Source organism: Furipterus horrens, unplaced genomic scaffold, assembly GCF_987537825.1.
Source record: "Furipterus horrens unplaced genomic scaffold, mFurHor1.1.pri manual_scaffold_7, whole genome shotgun sequence".
Classification (NCBI taxonomy): Eukaryota; Metazoa; Chordata; class Mammalia; order Chiroptera; family Furipteridae; genus Furipterus; species Furipterus horrens.
Genome location: NW_028327177.1, coordinates 21,306,646 through 21,325,334, shown reverse-complemented (window position 1 = coordinate 21,325,334; position 18,689 = coordinate 21,306,646). Strand labels below are relative to the sequence as shown.

Genomic DNA, 18,689 nt, shown 5'->3' with positions numbered 1-18,689 from the left:
TCATACACATATTCAACTTTTTTGATAAGGAGAAATATTTTAAGTAGCTAAGCTCAGAGGTAATTAAAAGGATAGGTAACACCTTGTGTAATGCTTAGTATATGTCATGCTGTTTTAGCCATACTTCACACATTTTACCTGATTTAACCCTCCATACACAAACCTATATATATTTTACTTAATTCAGCCCTTAAAACACAGCCCTGCATGTAGGTAATATTGTTACCTCCATTCCAAAGGGGAGGAAACTGACATCTGGAGATTAAATAATTTGCTCCAGGCTATTCTCAGAGTCTGGGCTGGAACTCAGGCAATCTGGCTCTAAAATCCCCACTCTTAATCTCTCCACTATTGTGTACTGTAGGCCCTCTCTACATCGCAGTTCACTTATCGCGGCCTCCCTGTATTGCGGGATTTTAAAAAATATATTTAATTACTTATTGCAGATTTTTCACTATATTGCAGACTTTGCGGTACCATATACGTATGTTGTTCAAGTTACGTAGGTTTAAGAGTGTAGAATATGTTTAAGAACATAAATAGTATTTATAAAAGTGTGGAAAAGGTTAATAAGGGAGTGGGAATAAGGGACTGGGACTGGTTTATAAGTGTGTGGGAAGGGTTTATAAAGCCTTAAAATATATATAAATACTAAAATAAATGTAAGGTTCCTACTTCGCAGATTTTCACCTATCGCGGGGCGGCGGGGTGGGTCTAGAACGCAATACCCATGGTAAGTGAGGGAATACTGTAATTTATATTTAACCTGGATAGAGTTTTAGATGTAGTTAGTAACAGGTTTCAAAAATTTGCTTTTCTTTAAGGACCGTCATTTGGGAGTAGAATTCTAAAGTGTTGTTTTTTTTTATAAATATATCTCTAAAGAAAAGAAAATTTTCACAAATACTTTTGAAGTTTTTTAATGCATGAAAAGAACATCCCAGAAACAGAACAGGTATTGACTTATTAACGATGAAGCACTATATAAGAGCCCCCTCCCTGCTTAGGAATAACAATATAGTGTAAATAGACATGAAAGGAGGTGAACACTTCAGGGTTAAATGCAAACCCTAAAGATGTATACAACATTCATATATGGCTTATCTCATAGCGATAATAGTTTCATAACAATGCATATGACATTTATACTTATTGGTAAGACGCTTTTGACTCAAAACTTAACCAAAATGCTGAAGAGGTAGTTTTGCCAATGCAAGGTGAGAGAAAGGCTTTACTTTACCTTGCTTTATTTTTCTTTTTTTCCTCAAAAATCTGCAGCCATTTCTTTTTGCTCTAATCTTCTTCTGGGTCAGCCAGGAAGATAATGATGCTTTTAAAAGTAGCCAATTCAAAACCCTTTTAAGAACTGATTCGCCCATGAACACAATGATGCTTTTGAAACCGCTGCTCTGAAGGTTGTCCCTGGGAAGCTTCCAAGGTGTCCTCTCAGTCTGGGACGCGGCACAGATTCTGGCTCCAAGGAGACCAGTTAAGATCTGGCCAGCAGTCACGGGAACCCATTCTGCTCTCTCCTCCTATGCTGTGCATAGCCTCGGGATGGCAGCTCCTACAATGACCCAAGAATACTGGTAGGTGCCCTGTCACTGTTAGTCGGGGACCGCTTTCAACGACACATACAGGTAATATCGACATTTGAAACGAAAGTGTGAAGAATTCTCTAGCTGGCCTGTGAAACTGTATGATGAGTACTACACGTGACTGCATGTAAGTCCTCCTGTGTTTTCAGTCGTGTTTCCTAAAGTCAGCACATCTCAGACTCAGGGGGAGTTCTGGCTTCTGACTGTCCGCTTGCCACAGTCTTATCTGTGTGAGGAGATATTCAAAGTCTTTGACACCGGTCCTTTGACCCTATGTACAAACTAGCTTATCCTATCCTTACAATGAGAAAATAAGCCCACAAATAAAAGAAAAGGTAAGTTCCAAGGGGCAACGACACTTGTCAACTCGCAAAACTAGAACAGTCACTTACTGGACAACGGTTAGGAACCACTAAAAACGAAGTGGCATCTATTAATCAGGTATGACTTGTTACACATAAGAGCATAAATATACAGTAAATAAGGTTTATGCGAAGCCCCAGCAGAATATGTACATATTAGAGCCACAGTGAAACTGAGGAGGGATTCCTGTAGCATATCCCCAGGTAAGAACAGTTCCACCTGATGACAGTTTGAAGGGAACAGACGCTGAGAACATGTGGTAACACTAAGCAGATATCCACATACATGTATCCTTGACAATGCACAACGTGAGAACTAAAGGGCACAAGTGAGACAGCACTTCGCCTGCTGAGCATCTTCCTTCCCATAAATATGCACAAGTCTGTCCTCCAATGGTGGTCTGTAGCCTCACACCTCCTGCCTCTCGGTGGGGGCGCCAGGATCTCAGGGCACGCACGGAGCCAAGTCACGCGCTGTACACTCACTCCTGCTTCCTCTGGTGCAGGTCACGAGCTCCCGCCTTCACAGTCTCCAGCAAATCAAAGCTTAAATAACACCGAGACCACGTCGTGGCTCCTCCTTTCACCATGTCACTGAGAAGAGATACCAGTCAGACCCCGCACACCAGTGTTCAGGAGTGGAGAGTAGCTCTGTGCACTTTTGCAAAAAAAAACAAAAAACCCCAAAATCCACCCGACTTGTCTTTGATTTTACTGGTTAGCCCTATCTGTAGCTAGGAAGACGCTGTGTTGCTCCTGGGCTCTTTCTATCAGCTTCCTCTTCTTCTTTTTGTTCTTCTTCTCCTTTGCCTTTGGGGCTCTCTTCCCTACAACGGGGCAGAGAGAAAGAAATGAAGACGTGTCAGAAAAGGCTCCTTCTCTGGGAAAGAAAACATAAAACATTAAGAGTTTTACACAAAGCCCATCTGGAAAACATCACCTATGGAAAAAGCAGCCTCAAAGAGAAAATTGTTCACATTAATTTTGACGGAATAATAATAATTTACTAAATTGGATATGCTGTCTAAAACAGAGACTGATCTTCCTGTTACAGGGAACTGGCATATTTAAAAACCTCCCAGCGGCCTGATCAGTCTTGCAAATATCATCCTGCCACAGAAATTCCACTTATCCCCTCCTACTTTTAACAATGCTACCCTTTACTACACATCTTTACATCTTTCTACTGCTCCACCTGTCAGTGGGTCAAAAGAAAATAAGCATCTATCTACAGTAAATATACCAGAAGTTTCAAACTCCCCTTGCCCTGCCCCAGGGAGAAACAAATGTCTTGCTTTTAACATTATTCCCTCCGTGTTCTCCAGAGGCCAATATATGAAATGACATATGTGGAATACTTCTTTATTTTCTATGAAAATTCATGAGCCCATCATTCATTATGTTGCTTATGGCTTCTTATAGAAATTTCCTAGACAAGTTGGTCTTTTTATTAATTGAGAGCAAGAGAAATGCTTCTTTCTGAAGAACTGGTGGTATGTGTCTTACAAGCAGAAAATCACACAATGTTATCTTATTTGTCCTGTTTGCCTGAGTCACTAGGAAGCCTGGACCACAAGCTCAATGGTTGAGGGTTTCCTCCGTCAGGAGTTTTTAGATGCTATATTTTACTTCTTACATCTTGGAGTTATGTATCTTAGTCTTTATAAGGTCTCAGCATTTTTTTTTGCAAGTATGTATACATAAGACTATGAGGAAAAAGAATAAGGAACATAGACTTTCGCTTTCAGTCCATTGCTCTCTTTGGGGTCTAAACACACAGGGATCATAGGATTTTCAGAGCAGAAACTAGCTTTAAAGGTTACCTGCATTTTACAGAACATAAGTCATCATCACTATACGTCTTCAGTACAGGAAGGTTTTTCCTCAAAAGACTGGAATCTTCCTGCCAGCTCTCCCAGCTGCCCTACTTCCGGTTTTACTGTGTAGTCCTACAAAACTTCTCTTCCTGAGAAACCACCATAGGAATCAGTACCACAGCTAGAACATTCAATTCTAATCCATGCTTTCCAACCGTCCCACACCTAAAAAACTCAGGCCCCTACACTTTTCATCACGGTGTCATAGGTGGCAAGTTTTCAATCCAGAGAAGGGAGAAGGTGGCCGATGTGAGAAATGAAGAAGAAACAGACCAGAGGTTAGAGAGGTACGTTGCATGTTTTAGGAAACCAGAGTCATACTAGGTTGAGAGGTCATGCAAGTTCTACATAGGGAGGTGTTTCTCATTTCTGCTCTTTCTAATCAGAAAGTGTCTATTTTATTTGAGGATGGAAAACAGTCTCACTGGTAAGACTCTAGAACATGGTTGCCATGTAGTTGATATTCAATAAGTGTTTGCTGCGTAAAACTTTTATCACAAGAAAAAAGATTAAAAAAGAATAACTTACTTTTAATAGGACACTGCAGTAAAATAATCAGAATATGATCATGCCCTCATTAAATTATGAAGGTCCTTGAATGTTAACTTCTGGTTCTCATTAAATTCTGGCATTAGTGTTATCATGGCATTTTGCCATCTTTAAACATAGTTAATCCTACCCAATGAAAATTTAGTCCAAGCCATCATTAATCCATAAAAAAAAAAGAAACCTGTAAGGTTACAACTATTTAGTAACACTATATCTAATGATGAGACACACCAATGAGGGCAGAGAGATAAAATATTTAACATAAAATAGCATATTTAAAAAGAAGCTTCAATTATAAAGTTTTATGAAGGTTTTTCTTAGTTCTATATTTTACCTAAACAAATAAAAAGTCCTTTAAAAAACATTTCTGACTACACTGTAAAAATTCAGTTTATATTTCATTTCTTTAAAGGCTGGAGTTTTCTTTAAAAGCAAATCAAAATTAAATGAATGGAAAATAATCCAGTATTCCTTGATTTTTAGAATGTATTCAGTTAAGATAAAAATATACCAAATATATGTTATTTAAAGAAAACTTTTCAAAGTCACCATTTCAAGTCTTCATATAAATGATTTAGTTGAAAATAAAATATGCACTACTTTCACTAACAGCAAATCTAAGCTAAATTACTGGAAACTCATTTCAAGACAGGGTCAACTTCATGTCATTTACCTAATATATTATTCTGATGTAATTGTCAACATCAAATAACCTTTGGGTTTGCTACATGATATAATGCTGTATGATAGGGAAGTTATTCAATATTTGCATAAAACTGTTCATATTGTGGCCAAAAATTCAGCAATGATTCTGAAAACTTATATAATTTTCCAAAATGTACAATTATTCTATTGGCAATAAGTCATATGGTACCAGTTCCAATGAGAGATGTTTTGGGAGACCTAATTACAACCCTAAGATGTTTCCTGTGTGCTATCCGTTTATTGCTTGGTTTTGTTCTTGGTCCACCCCATTTCTCATGTAAGATATATTGCAAATACCAAAGAATTAAGATGGTTAGCCAAGATTTGACCACAGGTGGGCCTAAATTAACTGAAAATATTTTTTTGGTCATAGTAGGTTGTTTTGAAGCCCAACTCAAAGTAATAAAAGAATACTAAAACAGGTCCTAACATAAGGTATAAAAAGGGTCTTGCATGCATTTTCTTCTGATCTCTGTTAAGATTTAACAAAAGAAATTAATTAGTAAGATTAACAAAAATATCTATCCTTGTTCTTTATGTATTTGAAAATAACAGATTGAACATATAAGCATGCTAATTTATGTTTTCACTTGTTTACATCTGTGCATATGAGATTAGATTCCGAGAATAACGTCTACACTTTCAGATTGTTTCACATTTTCAGGAACATTCACCCTGTACAGGAAGCATTTAAATGCAAGTTTGATGCCAAAGGGTAATTGAACTTTCTTGCTTTTTAGTTTACAAGAGAAGACTTGGAAAACATACTCACCAAGATCAACAGAAAAGGTTTGAGTTTTATTAGGAGGTTGTCAGCCTCCAGGTATGCCCAACAGAAATGACAAATTATGCATCTTTGTCCCGAGTGCTTTAGGAATGCAGTTGCCTTGACAAATCACTAGTGAGTGAATCTCTTCAAGATCAAGCAGAATCTGATCTACCTACAGGGCAGATCTTTTCAGCACCTTTGTGTAAGTGCAAGAAAGATAACTCGCCCAGATATTGTGGCTTTTAAAGCAAGCAATGTGGTTTCACAGGGAAAGGGCTCCTCTGGGAGGAAGGACACCTGGTAGGTTGGCACTGTCTCGGAAAAGAGGTGTCTGGTGCAATATTATACTTACGACTCTCAGTTTCTACATTTATAGAAAGAAGATGCTATAGTCATCTTTCACTAGAAAGTTCTGAGACACCATGTGAAAAGATTGCATTCCTGGGATGAAAGGAGGATATGTGAAATACCACTGGCAAGACAAGATTATCATCAAAATGAACAAAGTTAGAAAGGTATTATCAAAGCCACACTCAAACCAACATAATTACACTGACTTGCACACATGTGGAAATGGTCCAACAGGATAACCTATCAACTCTTCTACAGAGAAAGGTGAACAGTGCCTTATGGAAATACTCCTAATGTCCAGCTGAAGATTACTGCTATTAGAATCAGAAACAGGATAGATTATTTTGAACCAAGATATCAGGCAGCCTCACAAATTACATGAAGCTGTGAAAATATTGGCTCCCCTGCCAGTCAGACATGAATTTCATTCTTTCATATGATTCCAAATGCAAGGAAAGGCTTCAACTGTTTTTTTTTTTTTTTTTTTCTTACTAGGTTTAGATAAGTCTTTTCATCACTGGAACAATGGTTCTTGTACACCCATTGACCAGTGACGCACAAAGGTTGTGAAGAGTTTCTATAATAATTACTAAGTGTTTTGAGGACAACTTTCTAATGGTTAATACAATGAAAGAAAATGGAAGAAAAAATTCAGTGGCTGTAACTAACAAAACAAGACAAAATCTTCTCTCTTCATATATATGCACATGGGGCAGGGGGAGGTCACAATTATGACCAATGCAATAACTGTAATTAGCAGTATGATAGCTACAACCAGGATGACAAAAGTAATCACCTGAAACCATGATAAATTTCTATAAAATTTTCTTAAATTTGTGATGCTAACTTGAAACCTAGGCTTTATTGTATTTAAGAAATTCACCATGGAGCCTCGAGGATCACCTCAGAGAGATTCAGTCAACATTCAGAGCAGCTAAAACTGAGAGACAAGAAGCCTGTATAACCACCAACTGGTGAATCTTGTCACACTTCAGAGGACACAGCATAGGCAAAACATAAAAAGTTGCTTCCACATCTAAAGTCACAGGGACTGAGTTGTAGACAATGAATAGCAATTGGGCCGTTACTTTCTCGCATATGGGCAACTTTACTTTGCCCAAGAATGAGTAGCAACAGAGATTTATTTATTTAAGAGTGATTGATGATTCTCTGGAAAAAACGCCAGCTGGTTCCTAAAATATTTTAAAAGTTCATACAAAAATAGACAAAAGACCTAACTGCAATTCAGAAAAGAAATAAAAATAGCTAATAAATATATTTAAACAATCAAATCTAATTTAAACAATTAAAACCACCAAATAAAATGAGTTGCTCTCATAAATTCTTAAGAGTGAAAATATCTAAAGCTAGTGAGAATGTGGCAAGACAGGCATCAGGATGCAGTTTGAGAATATAAGGTTGATACGGACAACCTTTCTGAAAAGCCATTTGGCAAGTATAAAAGAGCATTAAAAATGTTCATAACTTTTTTTTTCTATTATAGTTGTCCCACTTTTTTCCCCATTGCTTCATCCCAACCCACCCACCCCTTCTCCCACAGTCAATCCCCGCCCCGTTGTCCATGTCCATGGGTCATTTACACATGTTCTTTAACTAGTTCCTTCCCCTTCTTACCTCCCTTCTCCCCTTCCCCCTCCCCCCTTGTCACTGTTAGTCTGCTCCTTGTTTACATGTCTCTGATTAAATTTTGCCTGTTTGTTTATGTTGTTCATTAGTCTCCTGTATTAGGTGAGATCATATGGTATTTGTCTTTCGTTGCCAAAAATGTTCATAACTTTTGACTCAGATCTAGGAATCTAGGAAAACAGCCTAAACATACACAGAGATTTCTGCATAAAGATGTTCACCATGACTCTGAAAAACTTGTAAAATACCCAAATGCCCTTCTACAATTTTTTGTGACTTCTTTTTATGATTAGTGAAGCAATCAAGTGTGTTTTCAGCTATGAAGAAGCATTTTTTATTTTAAGGCATGTCCCTAAAACTTATCATAAATAAGTAAAAGGAAAAGCCTGAAATATAATAATATTCCTACTGTGGTAGGAAGCAGATTCTTTATTGAAGTGGGCAATCGTAAATGAATCTAAGGTATAAAAGCTTAAGAACCACTGACCTAAACCCTCAGACATCAAGAATACAAAAGCAGACCCATAGAAACAGAGATCAGAGGGATGGCTGCCAGACGGGGTGGGGGAATGAGTGAAAAAGGCAAAGGAAATTATAGTCAATAATACTGAGATAAGTTTGTACAATTACAGATGATGACCAGAATTAGCGGGGTGATTGATCACATTGTACGGTATAAAAATGTCAATGATTAAATTGTACACCCAAAACTATATAACTAATATAATATTATATACCAGCTGTCCTTGAGTTTTAAAAAAGAATAGATATTGGTTCATGAAGCTTCTTTTTCCTGGAGTGGAGTCTCAGTAGGCACATATATGATGAGCACGACTGGCATCTACCACAGATCATACTACAGAGTCCAAGACAAAAATCTTCCTACTGTCCATAACAGTTCAGGATAACACATCTTGATAGTTACTTATTTACATTAGCTGAGAGTCAGAAGAGAGAATTAGCCAAAACTCTAAGTAAAGAAAATGAACCTGTTTTGGGCTCCTTATAGTACAAAGCTCCTTAATTATCATTTTTAGTAATATTTATCTGTTTGTTTTTTAAAGAAATAACATCCTTTTCACTAAAAACATTTCAAATAGATGTCTTTGTAAAGAACTGGCAAATCCTTCAATGGCTGTTTGATGACTGTGATCAGATTTTGTTTTAGAAAAAATATAATCTAGATATATAAAGCAATATGCTTTAAAAAGGTTGAAAACTAGCAAGCTACGCACAAAGGAGACTTGACTTGGCATCTTGAATCTGAAGTCATAACTTGAAAACCTTTTCCAAGTAGTCACTTAGTCATTTCATCTTTATAAAAGTACATGTGCTTTAAAAATCTACACACAATCTGAAGATAACTTACAAGTAGGTGTTCATCTTGCAAGGCTATTGGTGGAAAGACAGCCATACAAAATCAAAAGTAACTGACAAAATGCACATCTCTAAACATACAAACATGAAAATCACTTGAAATTTTTAAAAAAATTACTACTCTACAGATTTATACTAATTTGTAAAAACTAATTCAGTCAGCCAATTCTGACTGTCTTACTGTTCTATCTGTAACAGTTTGCCACATTTTTACTGTAAAAAAATAGTGTGAAATTGCTTTGTCTTTTAAGACCACTCAAATTTTCTTATATAACACATTTTATTAGGCATGAGGTCTGTTACCTATTTTGTTGAAAGGAAGTCCATTCGGTTTTAACATCGTGTTTCATGTTCAAAACAATGAAGTTGGAAGAAAAGCTAATTTTAGATCACCTGAACCTTTATAAGTTAATCATAGCACCACTAAGATTTCCTGCATGTGGTATTTCAAAATTTCCTGGTTGTATAGCCCTGAAGAAAATCATTATTCTTCAGGCATAAAACAAGACCTCTAAAGGGGCAATAAGATATTCCCAAGCCCCTCCCAACTCACTTGAAGTGGTGAGGACGACAGAAAAGTAATTTCATTGAGATTGGGGTTTGTTCCATATAATGCTGGTCACTTCAGTGATTTGTTTAATGTAAGCTCTCAGATATCTGGTACCTCAAACAGAAAAAAGAATCAGTTCAAAGGCAGAATTCTATGGAGTTTAAGACAGGTGAAAACAAATAAACTAAGAGATTTTGTTTCAAAAATATCCAAACTTCTTTTTATAAATACAGAGTTCACTTGTGTGAGAGAATAAATATATAACTTTACCACAAGGGGGCAATAATTCACTTTTACTCTAAGAGTACCCCCAGTTTTTAAGAAATGTACATGGGAGCTTTGGGGCTCTAACTCCTTACATACTTTCTTTTAAATCCAGTTGGAGGCCTTTTTAAAATTCTTTCTAGCTGAAGTTAAACTGCAGTAAACTAAAGAATAGTCGCAAGACCTTAGTGCAGCACAAGGAAAAATACAACTGCACACAGCAATTAAAGAAAGATGTTTGTTTGAGAATAAAGCCAGGGAATAATGAGAGGAGAAAAATAAGATGAATCTGCTATCCCAAGAGTGATGTAGGGAAAAACATGTTGTTATAAACCCAGGTTGCATTTTGTTATAACTACCTGCAAAGAGCAAGTCCTTTCCTTGGGTCTCTTATTTATGAGAATAGAGGTATAAAATTAAAAATGATATTCACTATTATTTGGTCTAAGGAGTGCACATAGAGTTGATATCAAGTATGAAACTTGATTGTTTGGAGGTTAATTCCTGATCAAGGGTTCTGATCAAGTTGGCCTCCCAGCATGAAAATCAGGTGGCCATGTTAGGGAGGGTGGAGAGATAGCGAATATTCCAGACATTCCCTACCTCTGCGCTAGTCCGACTCTGCTAAATGGTTCAGATATGAAGCAAGTGAGGTGCAGGAAAACTAGGGCAACCTACCCAAGTTGCTACAGCTAATTAGTAGCAGAGCTAGGCTTGGAACTAGGTTTCTATGTCTCTCTTTTTTAGATACTTTTATAGTTTAAAAAGTCACTGAATAAGGACACAATCATAGAGTTGTTTTCAAGGAAGGCAGAAAAACATTAGAAGACAAATAATATTATCCTGACCAAATTCTAGGAGAAAAGTCATTGGCCTCATCATAATTGTGAAAAAATAAAAATAAAAAAACCTTTTAGATACTGTTACATAGTGCATAAATAATAACTTCTCTGTAACTTACAGACATTCTGTAAACTTACAGTGCATTGATTCATTGCTTATTCTTTTTTTTACTTTTTAACAAGATGCAACCTATCAAGTTTCCTAGGTCGGGTGAGATGGTGGGCATTCCTACTATGGACCATGCACGTAAGTGCTTTATACACATTCTCATGTAATTGAATATCATGAAAAAAAACGTAAGTACTCCAACCATCTGCCAGAACGCTGTGCAGTTATGCATCCTAAAATTACTCGAGGTAAATAAAATTTGCAGAAAACCATCAGGCTCATTTGGCACTCCTAAATTAAGTCAGAAAAACATCAGGTTTTGCAGAGAAAATGATACAACTGTTTTCATTTGATTAGGAGTGATGGGATGACCAGAGAAGAATTTTAAGTTCCTCCATAGCTGACTTCATACTACAACCGAAGATACCTTTTAAGGTAATTCCATTAGAATAAGAGGATTTAATACCCTCTCCTTGGACTTCAATCAATAACCATTAACTAAATGAAAAAAAAAAAAAGTCCAAGAAATGATATTTAGGACTATGATTATATGGCAAGGATTTATTTAATTTGGATTCAACACAATTTCTACAGAACCTGAAGACGCACTTACAAGTAAAAAGAAAAGTAGAAATGGTTTCTCTGAGACAGCTGTGTCAGGGCACGGGGTCTTAGTCCAAGCCTACAGCTCACCTCCATGGGAGGCCTTACATGGAGGGAGTGAACACAGGATAATATAAAGGAATGCATGTTCCATGCTGTGGAGCACTTGAACCTCCCTCGTTAAAAAAAAAAAAACTACCGCCTTCTGTTTTAATTTTATGTTTGCTGGTATATCACACAATATATTTGTGAATAAGGACAAATAGCTGCAATTAAAGCCAATACATGCCATGGAGTCCTAGTAAGAGTCTTTCCAAACATCAAGCTCTAGGTACTCACTCCAACTTACCTCAACTAATAAGGGGACTCAGAGCAAAGATATATGGGCTAGATCTAGACACTGGATGTAGTCAGGAACCAAAACATGTGGTCTTTGTCATCCATGATAAAATGAACTGTCTTGTTCTTTCTGGGTACCTCATGGCTTTTGCCCTCAACTTCAGCTTATCCAAGGTCTATGAAGGTGACCCTGGCCCTGAGCAAACTCCATGACCGTTTAGCTCACCTCCCTCTTATAATAGCCTCATTCTCTTTTGCTTTAATTATATATTCCCAAGAGAGGAATTCCACATGCCTTGCCCCCTCTATGAGTTAACCCACAGAGTCATGGTTGGCCTGGGGAGCCTATGGATAGGTCACTCCCAGGTCTATTCTGGAGGGGTGGGGGGTCACATGGCACTGGATTGGGCAGGCATCTAGGACACATGGTTAAGAACATGGGCTTGGGGATCATACAGCCCTAGATTCTTAGAAGCTAGTGATCTTGGACATGTTACTTACTTTTTCTGAGGCTTAGTTTTCTTATATCTGAACTGATAATATCAATGGTACCCACCTTAGCATTGCTATGACAGGTATAGACAAAGTGTATCAACTTCCAGATGCTATACCTGGCACACAAATGTGAAATAAACTACAGCACTATCTGAGATGACTCACGTGTATTTTTTTTTTAATTTAATTGTTATTGTATTTTTTTTCACTGCAATTCAGTCCCCTTATACCCTCTTTCCCCCCAGCGATCACCACATTGCTGTCCATATCCATGAGTCCTTTTTCCTTTTTTTTATTTTTATTTTTTGGTTTTTCTATTACAGTTGTCCCCCCCCCCCATTGCTCCCCTCTACCCTGCCCAACTCCCCCTTCTCCCACAGTCGATCCCCACCTGTATTATTTCTTAATTCTTACAACAGTCCATAAGGTACGTATTATTTCCATATTGCCGATGAGGAAATAAGTTTAGGGAAGTTAAGTAAATAGCTCAAAAATCATGTAGCTCGAAATTGATTCAAACCAACATTGGGCAGATTCTAAAACCTGTACCTTTAGGATCCCTTATGCCCAGCAAAACTTCTTCGACCTCATAATCATGTAAATGGCTGCTGAACAAACAAGTGAATTACACTAGGCCAAAGAAAGGCATCAACCTCCCCACCCAGTGCCCCTGGGATCAGGGCTCCCTCGGGCCATACTAGCTCCCCAAAGGGCCTGGCCTACGACCTATGTTTCTCACATTAATTATTCACTTGGGCTTGAAGCATTCAAAGCCTCAGTTTCCTGAGGTCAAGTAACACATCTAGGATTTTCAACGCAGTGTAAAAAGAGTGCTGTTGGCAAAACCCAAGGGAAGAAAACATAGGATGCTTCTTTTTCAGTTGGGACTTGGGAGAAGTTTAGACCTGTGGTTCCACATGCCAGTTCATAGGCCAGAAATAGTAGAATCCTCCAGGCAGCTTCTTCCAAACCTAGGTTCCCTAGCCATTCACGGAGTCCGGAATAGAACCTTCAAAAGGGAAGATACAGATTTTTCTTTTTTTTTTTTTTAGCTTCAGAGGTGAATCCATGTAAAGTTACGATAACATGGAAGTCTAGACCATAAAACTTCTTTGTAAAGGGGGTGGCCAAGAGAGAGAAAGGATTCTGGGACAGGAGCAAGAAGTGTTGGGTTAGAGCTTCAAAATGAATTGCAACCTCCTTCCCAATTAAGCTGAGAAATAGCTTCCAAAGTGTGAAATGAAGCAAACAAACCTCTGTGTGCCTGGACACTCCCAGGTTCTGTTTGTGGTGATTCCCCAAGCAAGCAGCAGGGGGCAAGTTACCCCTACGTCCAGGGAATGATCACACCCAGGAAAAGGGCCCCTTATCTTTATCCTCAAAGATCACTCATGCTACAGCAGATTCATTTCTCCTGTGGTTAGATTCCAGAAACTAGCTTTACTCTACAGAATCTCTCAGTTCATTCCATTAACAGGTTCTGTTCTGAGAGACAATGTAGTTGGTTTGCAGATATTCTGAACAGTTGGACCAAAAAGGTCACAGGTGAAAAATGAAAACCATTATCGAGCTTGAGGCTTCTTCATAACTAGGATATGGAGTTGGCACTTCAAAAATCGGAAAGGCAAGAAAAGTACCTCCTCAGACCAGGTGACACAAATACCAGAGGCATTAGGGTGGCATTAGTTGTATTACAGCCAGAAGGGAGCACTGTACAGGTCTTTTCTTTCAGAAAGGTGCTGTAACCTTCTTCTAAATTATTAAATCATCACCGTCACCATTCCATGTTAGCTGTGTGCCAGGCAGTTTTACATGTTAACTAATTTCTTACTAAAAATGTCCCTATGGACTAGATATTACCTGTAGTCCCACTTCACAGAAGAGGAAACTAAAGATCAGAGAAGTAGGGTAACCTGTGATGACATGGCCAGGGAGGGGCAGAGTTCAGATTTGAACTGAGCAGTCTGGTCCCACGGCTCCTCCTCTTACCCCTTTATGCTATGCTTCCTCCCACTGCCTTTGTAGTACAGTAAGTGTGGCCTCCTGAGAGGGAGGAGAGGAAGGAGGTCAGTGTGGCACTCTTCCCTGTAACCACAGACTTCCACAAAGCCTCTCCACAGATCGTGCAGTTAAATGGCTGAACCATAAAATGGCAGCTGGGATCCTCACTGGTTTGATATTAAAATGAAGCCAGGATGAATAAGGGGCCTATTTTCTTTGTTATTCTTTCAGGACGAGGATGGTAAACAAATATTTGCCAAAGTAAATAGTCTTTATCTACAAGTAAAGATCAGACAAAAGTTCTGGTCACTGTAGAAACTTTTGTCAACTACCCAAATAGCAGCAATGGATTTCAATTAGAGGAAAAATACTTGATGCGGAACTTGAACTAACAAGTTCAAAACACCGATGATTCTCAGGGACTTCACATTTCTAAGGTTTCAAAGAGCCAAAAACCTTGCTGGGTTATCTTGAATCCTAACATCTTTGTGATCACCAGATATTGAAAAAGTAGAACGTGGCTATTTTTTTTTTTAACAAAAAATCCTAATGTTTCATAAAATAGGTTCATTTTCCTTCAATGTAGTGACATTTCACTCTATGGAAAAAGTACATAGACTTTTAAATATTTAAAGTAAAATCCGAGTGAGCTACTACACATGTGAGCACACACATATATCCCCAATAGGCATCTGTAGTACTTCCCAAGTATTGCTTATTGCCATGTTTGTATCACTGTATCCTAATTAATTTAGCTCTTAAAGGAAGAGACGAGAAATCAAGAGTTTACAAATGACATGAAAAAAATTAAGACATAATGAAAATGGTTTAAAATGAACCATCACTGAATCAAATATCCGAGAGAAGGGTCTCACTCCAAACTATTATATAATAATTTCAGTAAAGATATCACCTGGAGTTGGACAAGAAAACTCTATAAAGAATATCAGTGAGCTGTAAGTTTATACATTATAAAAGACAAACTTCTCATCATCTTAGCAGGGCAGGCTCAGGGATCAGTTGAAATGAGCCCAATGAATCAGTGCAATGGAGGGGTAAGTTAAAAATGCCTGTTAAGAGTCATTTAATTTAACTCATACGGAGGCTATAAAACTGAAAGCAACAAATGAACAAACAAGAAAAACAAAAACTCATAGACACAGACAACAGTATGGTGGTTTCCAGAGGGAAGAGGGGTAGGGATAGTAAAACACAAAGGGGGCCAAATATATTGTGACGGAGGAAGAGTTGACTTTAGGCGGTGGACACACAATGCAGTATACGGGTGATATATCATAGAACTGTACACTCAAAGCCTACGTAATCTTATTAACCAATGTCACCCCAATAAATGTAATTAAAAATGCCTGTGAACAGTGAAAGGGAAGTCAGGGACGCTGCAGCGGAAGAAAGGTGAAGAAAGCACTGTCCATTTACTGTGCTTGAGTCCCGTGCCCTACCTGGCTCTCAGCAATTGAAGTCGCATGACCAAATGAGGGAACCGAAAAGGAAAATGTTGACCAATTTGAAAAAAGCAAAGAGCTTTAAGGAAAGACTACAGAGATGCTTTTCCAAGCAACAGCAACAACAAAAAGATGTCAGTGCTCACAGGATACGGAAAAAGTTGTGTTTTAAAAAGAGAACTGTTTTCTACCTTTCACTATATTGCTAATTAAAAATAGAAAAAATGACAGCTACAAATCTGTAACAGGCACCGTAACTCCTTGATCTATTGGGGAAGTTAGAGACTGAGTTACTGAGAACAGATGTGATGAAGCTTTCCTGCTTTAGCATTTTCAAAAATTAGATAACTGTTTTCCTGACAGTGGCTTGAATAAAATTCAGAAGACAAGGAATTAATTTAAAAACTTCTGGAAATTGCTTCCAGTTTGATTATAACACAAAACAGACAATGTGGGGGTGATAAATGTTAAAGAAGATTACTGCTTATATTGTGATACTTTTTTACAATAGAAGTGATAAATATATTTTTAATCCACCTTAATGTGTTTTCCAAGTCTTCCTATAAAAAATTTATTTTTCAATTCCACCAAAATAATGCCCAGGGATCACCACCTAAATGTTTTTTTAAAAGTTACTTGATTCTAATATAAACCAAGTCTTTCTCTGAAGGAAAACTGCAGTTATATTTTAATGACCATTCATTGAATCTTGAATTCTGGGTCACTGACAGTTTCAGTAACAATGAAGCAGGCCACCCTAAAAATGACTGTGCACAAGCTCTGTGAGGTGTGTGTGTATGTTTGTGCATTCATAAGTGCACGTGTATCTGAATTATATTCCTCCACAGACTACCTCAGGGCACACTGGTTGAGGGAACAGTTTACCTCCATATAAGCATATGTGTTCATCTTGTGGCATAAAATTATATTTTTGAGGATTATGACAAAGGATTATGACCAATTAGTTACAAGTTTCTATAAAAGTAAGACTAAAAGTTCCAGGGAATTAAAAATTATAAATTTAAGAAGAGTTGCAAAATTCCTATGGTAAAATTTTTTTTTTAATTTTATTTTTTGGTTTTTCAATTACAATTGTCCCAGTTTTCCCCCATTGCTCTCCCCCACCCAGCCCACCCCTTCTCCCACAGTCAATCCCTGCCCGTTGTCCATGTCCATGAGTCATTTATACACGTTCTTTGACTAAACCCTTCCCTTACTTATCCCCCTTCTCTCCCTCCCCCCTCCCCCCTATTGACTGTTATTCTGCTCCTTGTTCTATTTAGTTCATTTGTTTATGTTGTTCTTTAGTTTCCTGCATTAGGTGATATCACATGGTATTTTTCTTTCTTTGCCTGGCTTATTTCACTAAACATAATTCTCTCTAGTTCCATCCATGTTGTCACAAATGGCAGGAGTTCCTTTCTTTCCTATGGTAAAATTTGATGGCTTGGAGTCATTACTAATCAATGCTATTTTTCTGGCTCTGACAAATAACATTTTGTATAGAACAAAGTTTAAGGGTCTAGTTTTTACACAATAAAACACAGAAAAATAATTCCTATTAACAAAGGGCAGAGCATGAATTAATATCTCATCCCCAGTTACTGTATTTTTAAATAAAATATGGAAATAACCAAAAATCTTGTTGATGGTAGGTTGTGGGGTGAGTAGGAAGGCAGAAAGAAAGGAAGGATGGGGAGAGAAATGATTAATTATTATGCCTACCACTCAACTCAAATGGAAATTGGTCTATATCTGCTCATTTGGAAATCAATCACAGAGGTCACCCAAATGACAGGTAGACATTTTATTTATAATAGGATATGGTTTTCAAAGCCTTACTATAACACTACTTGTTAGATCTAATAAACTGGTGTAAAAAGCTCCTTGTCATAGATCCCATCCTAAGGGTTTCTATCATAGAAACACTAGACAAAATCATAAAATTCTGAAAACATGGAGATGTTACAAAGACAAAATAGGAATGTTTGGATCATGCATCAATTTTTGTCCTAAATAGAAGTTAAACTAAAAAGACAGTATGGCAACTACAGTTAATAATACTGCATTCAATACTAGAAATTCACTAAGAAAACAGATTTCAGATGTTCTCTTCACACACACACATACACACACACAAAGGTAACTATGTGAGAAAATATGTTAAGTAGCTTGACTGTAGTGATCATTTCACTGTGGATATGTATATCAAACCAGCATGTTGGACACCTTAAACACATACAATTTTTATTTAAAACTGAAATAAGGAGAATCATCATTGAATTTGGTCAGTAGGACGTCATCAGTGACTCTAAAGAGAGAAGCCCAGAGATGCTGAGAGAGCAGAAACCAGACTGGCAGTGAGGATGAGAGGAAATGGGTGAGCAAGGGGTTATTTGGGTTGGGGAAATCTGCGGTTATTAAAGGGTGAGGAGGACCCCCAAAGAGAAGGTGAGAGATGGCTTGTACTATGGCTAACCTGTGGCTGGCCACATCCACATTATCAAACAGATAAAAAACAAAACAAACAAACAAACAAACAAACAGAAGTGATTATCCAAAGGCAAGAATACAGGGAGGGCAAGGGTCAGTTTATAGTTGTTCATATGAAAAATACAATAATTAACAAATAATAGCCCAAGAATAAACTCTTTCATGTACTCACAACCATAAGCCTACTTTTGCTCCACCCTGTGCATTAGCTACTTATCTGGTGACATTAAACTTGAGCAATATAAACTACTTCATTCCTGTTTGACTCATTTCATATCTGAAATACATGAACATG

At 37.5% G+C, this 18,689-nt stretch overlaps 1 protein-coding gene across 2 annotated transcripts in view; it reads right to left on the bottom strand.

Annotated features, from left to right (window-relative positions):
• Window positions 1-931: 931 nt before the first annotated feature.
• Window positions 932-18,689, bottom strand: part of RSPO2 (R-spondin 2) — a 144,034-nt gene continuing 126,276 nt past the window's right edge. For both annotated transcript variants that reach the window (XM_090282761.1, XM_090282762.1), the window contains exon 6: window positions 932-2,787. In XM_090282761.1, the coding sequence (XP_090138887.1) occupies window positions 2,672-2,787 (116 nt within the window). In that variant the 3' untranslated portion in view covers window positions 932-2,671. The remainder of the gene's footprint in view (window positions 2,788-18,689) is intronic.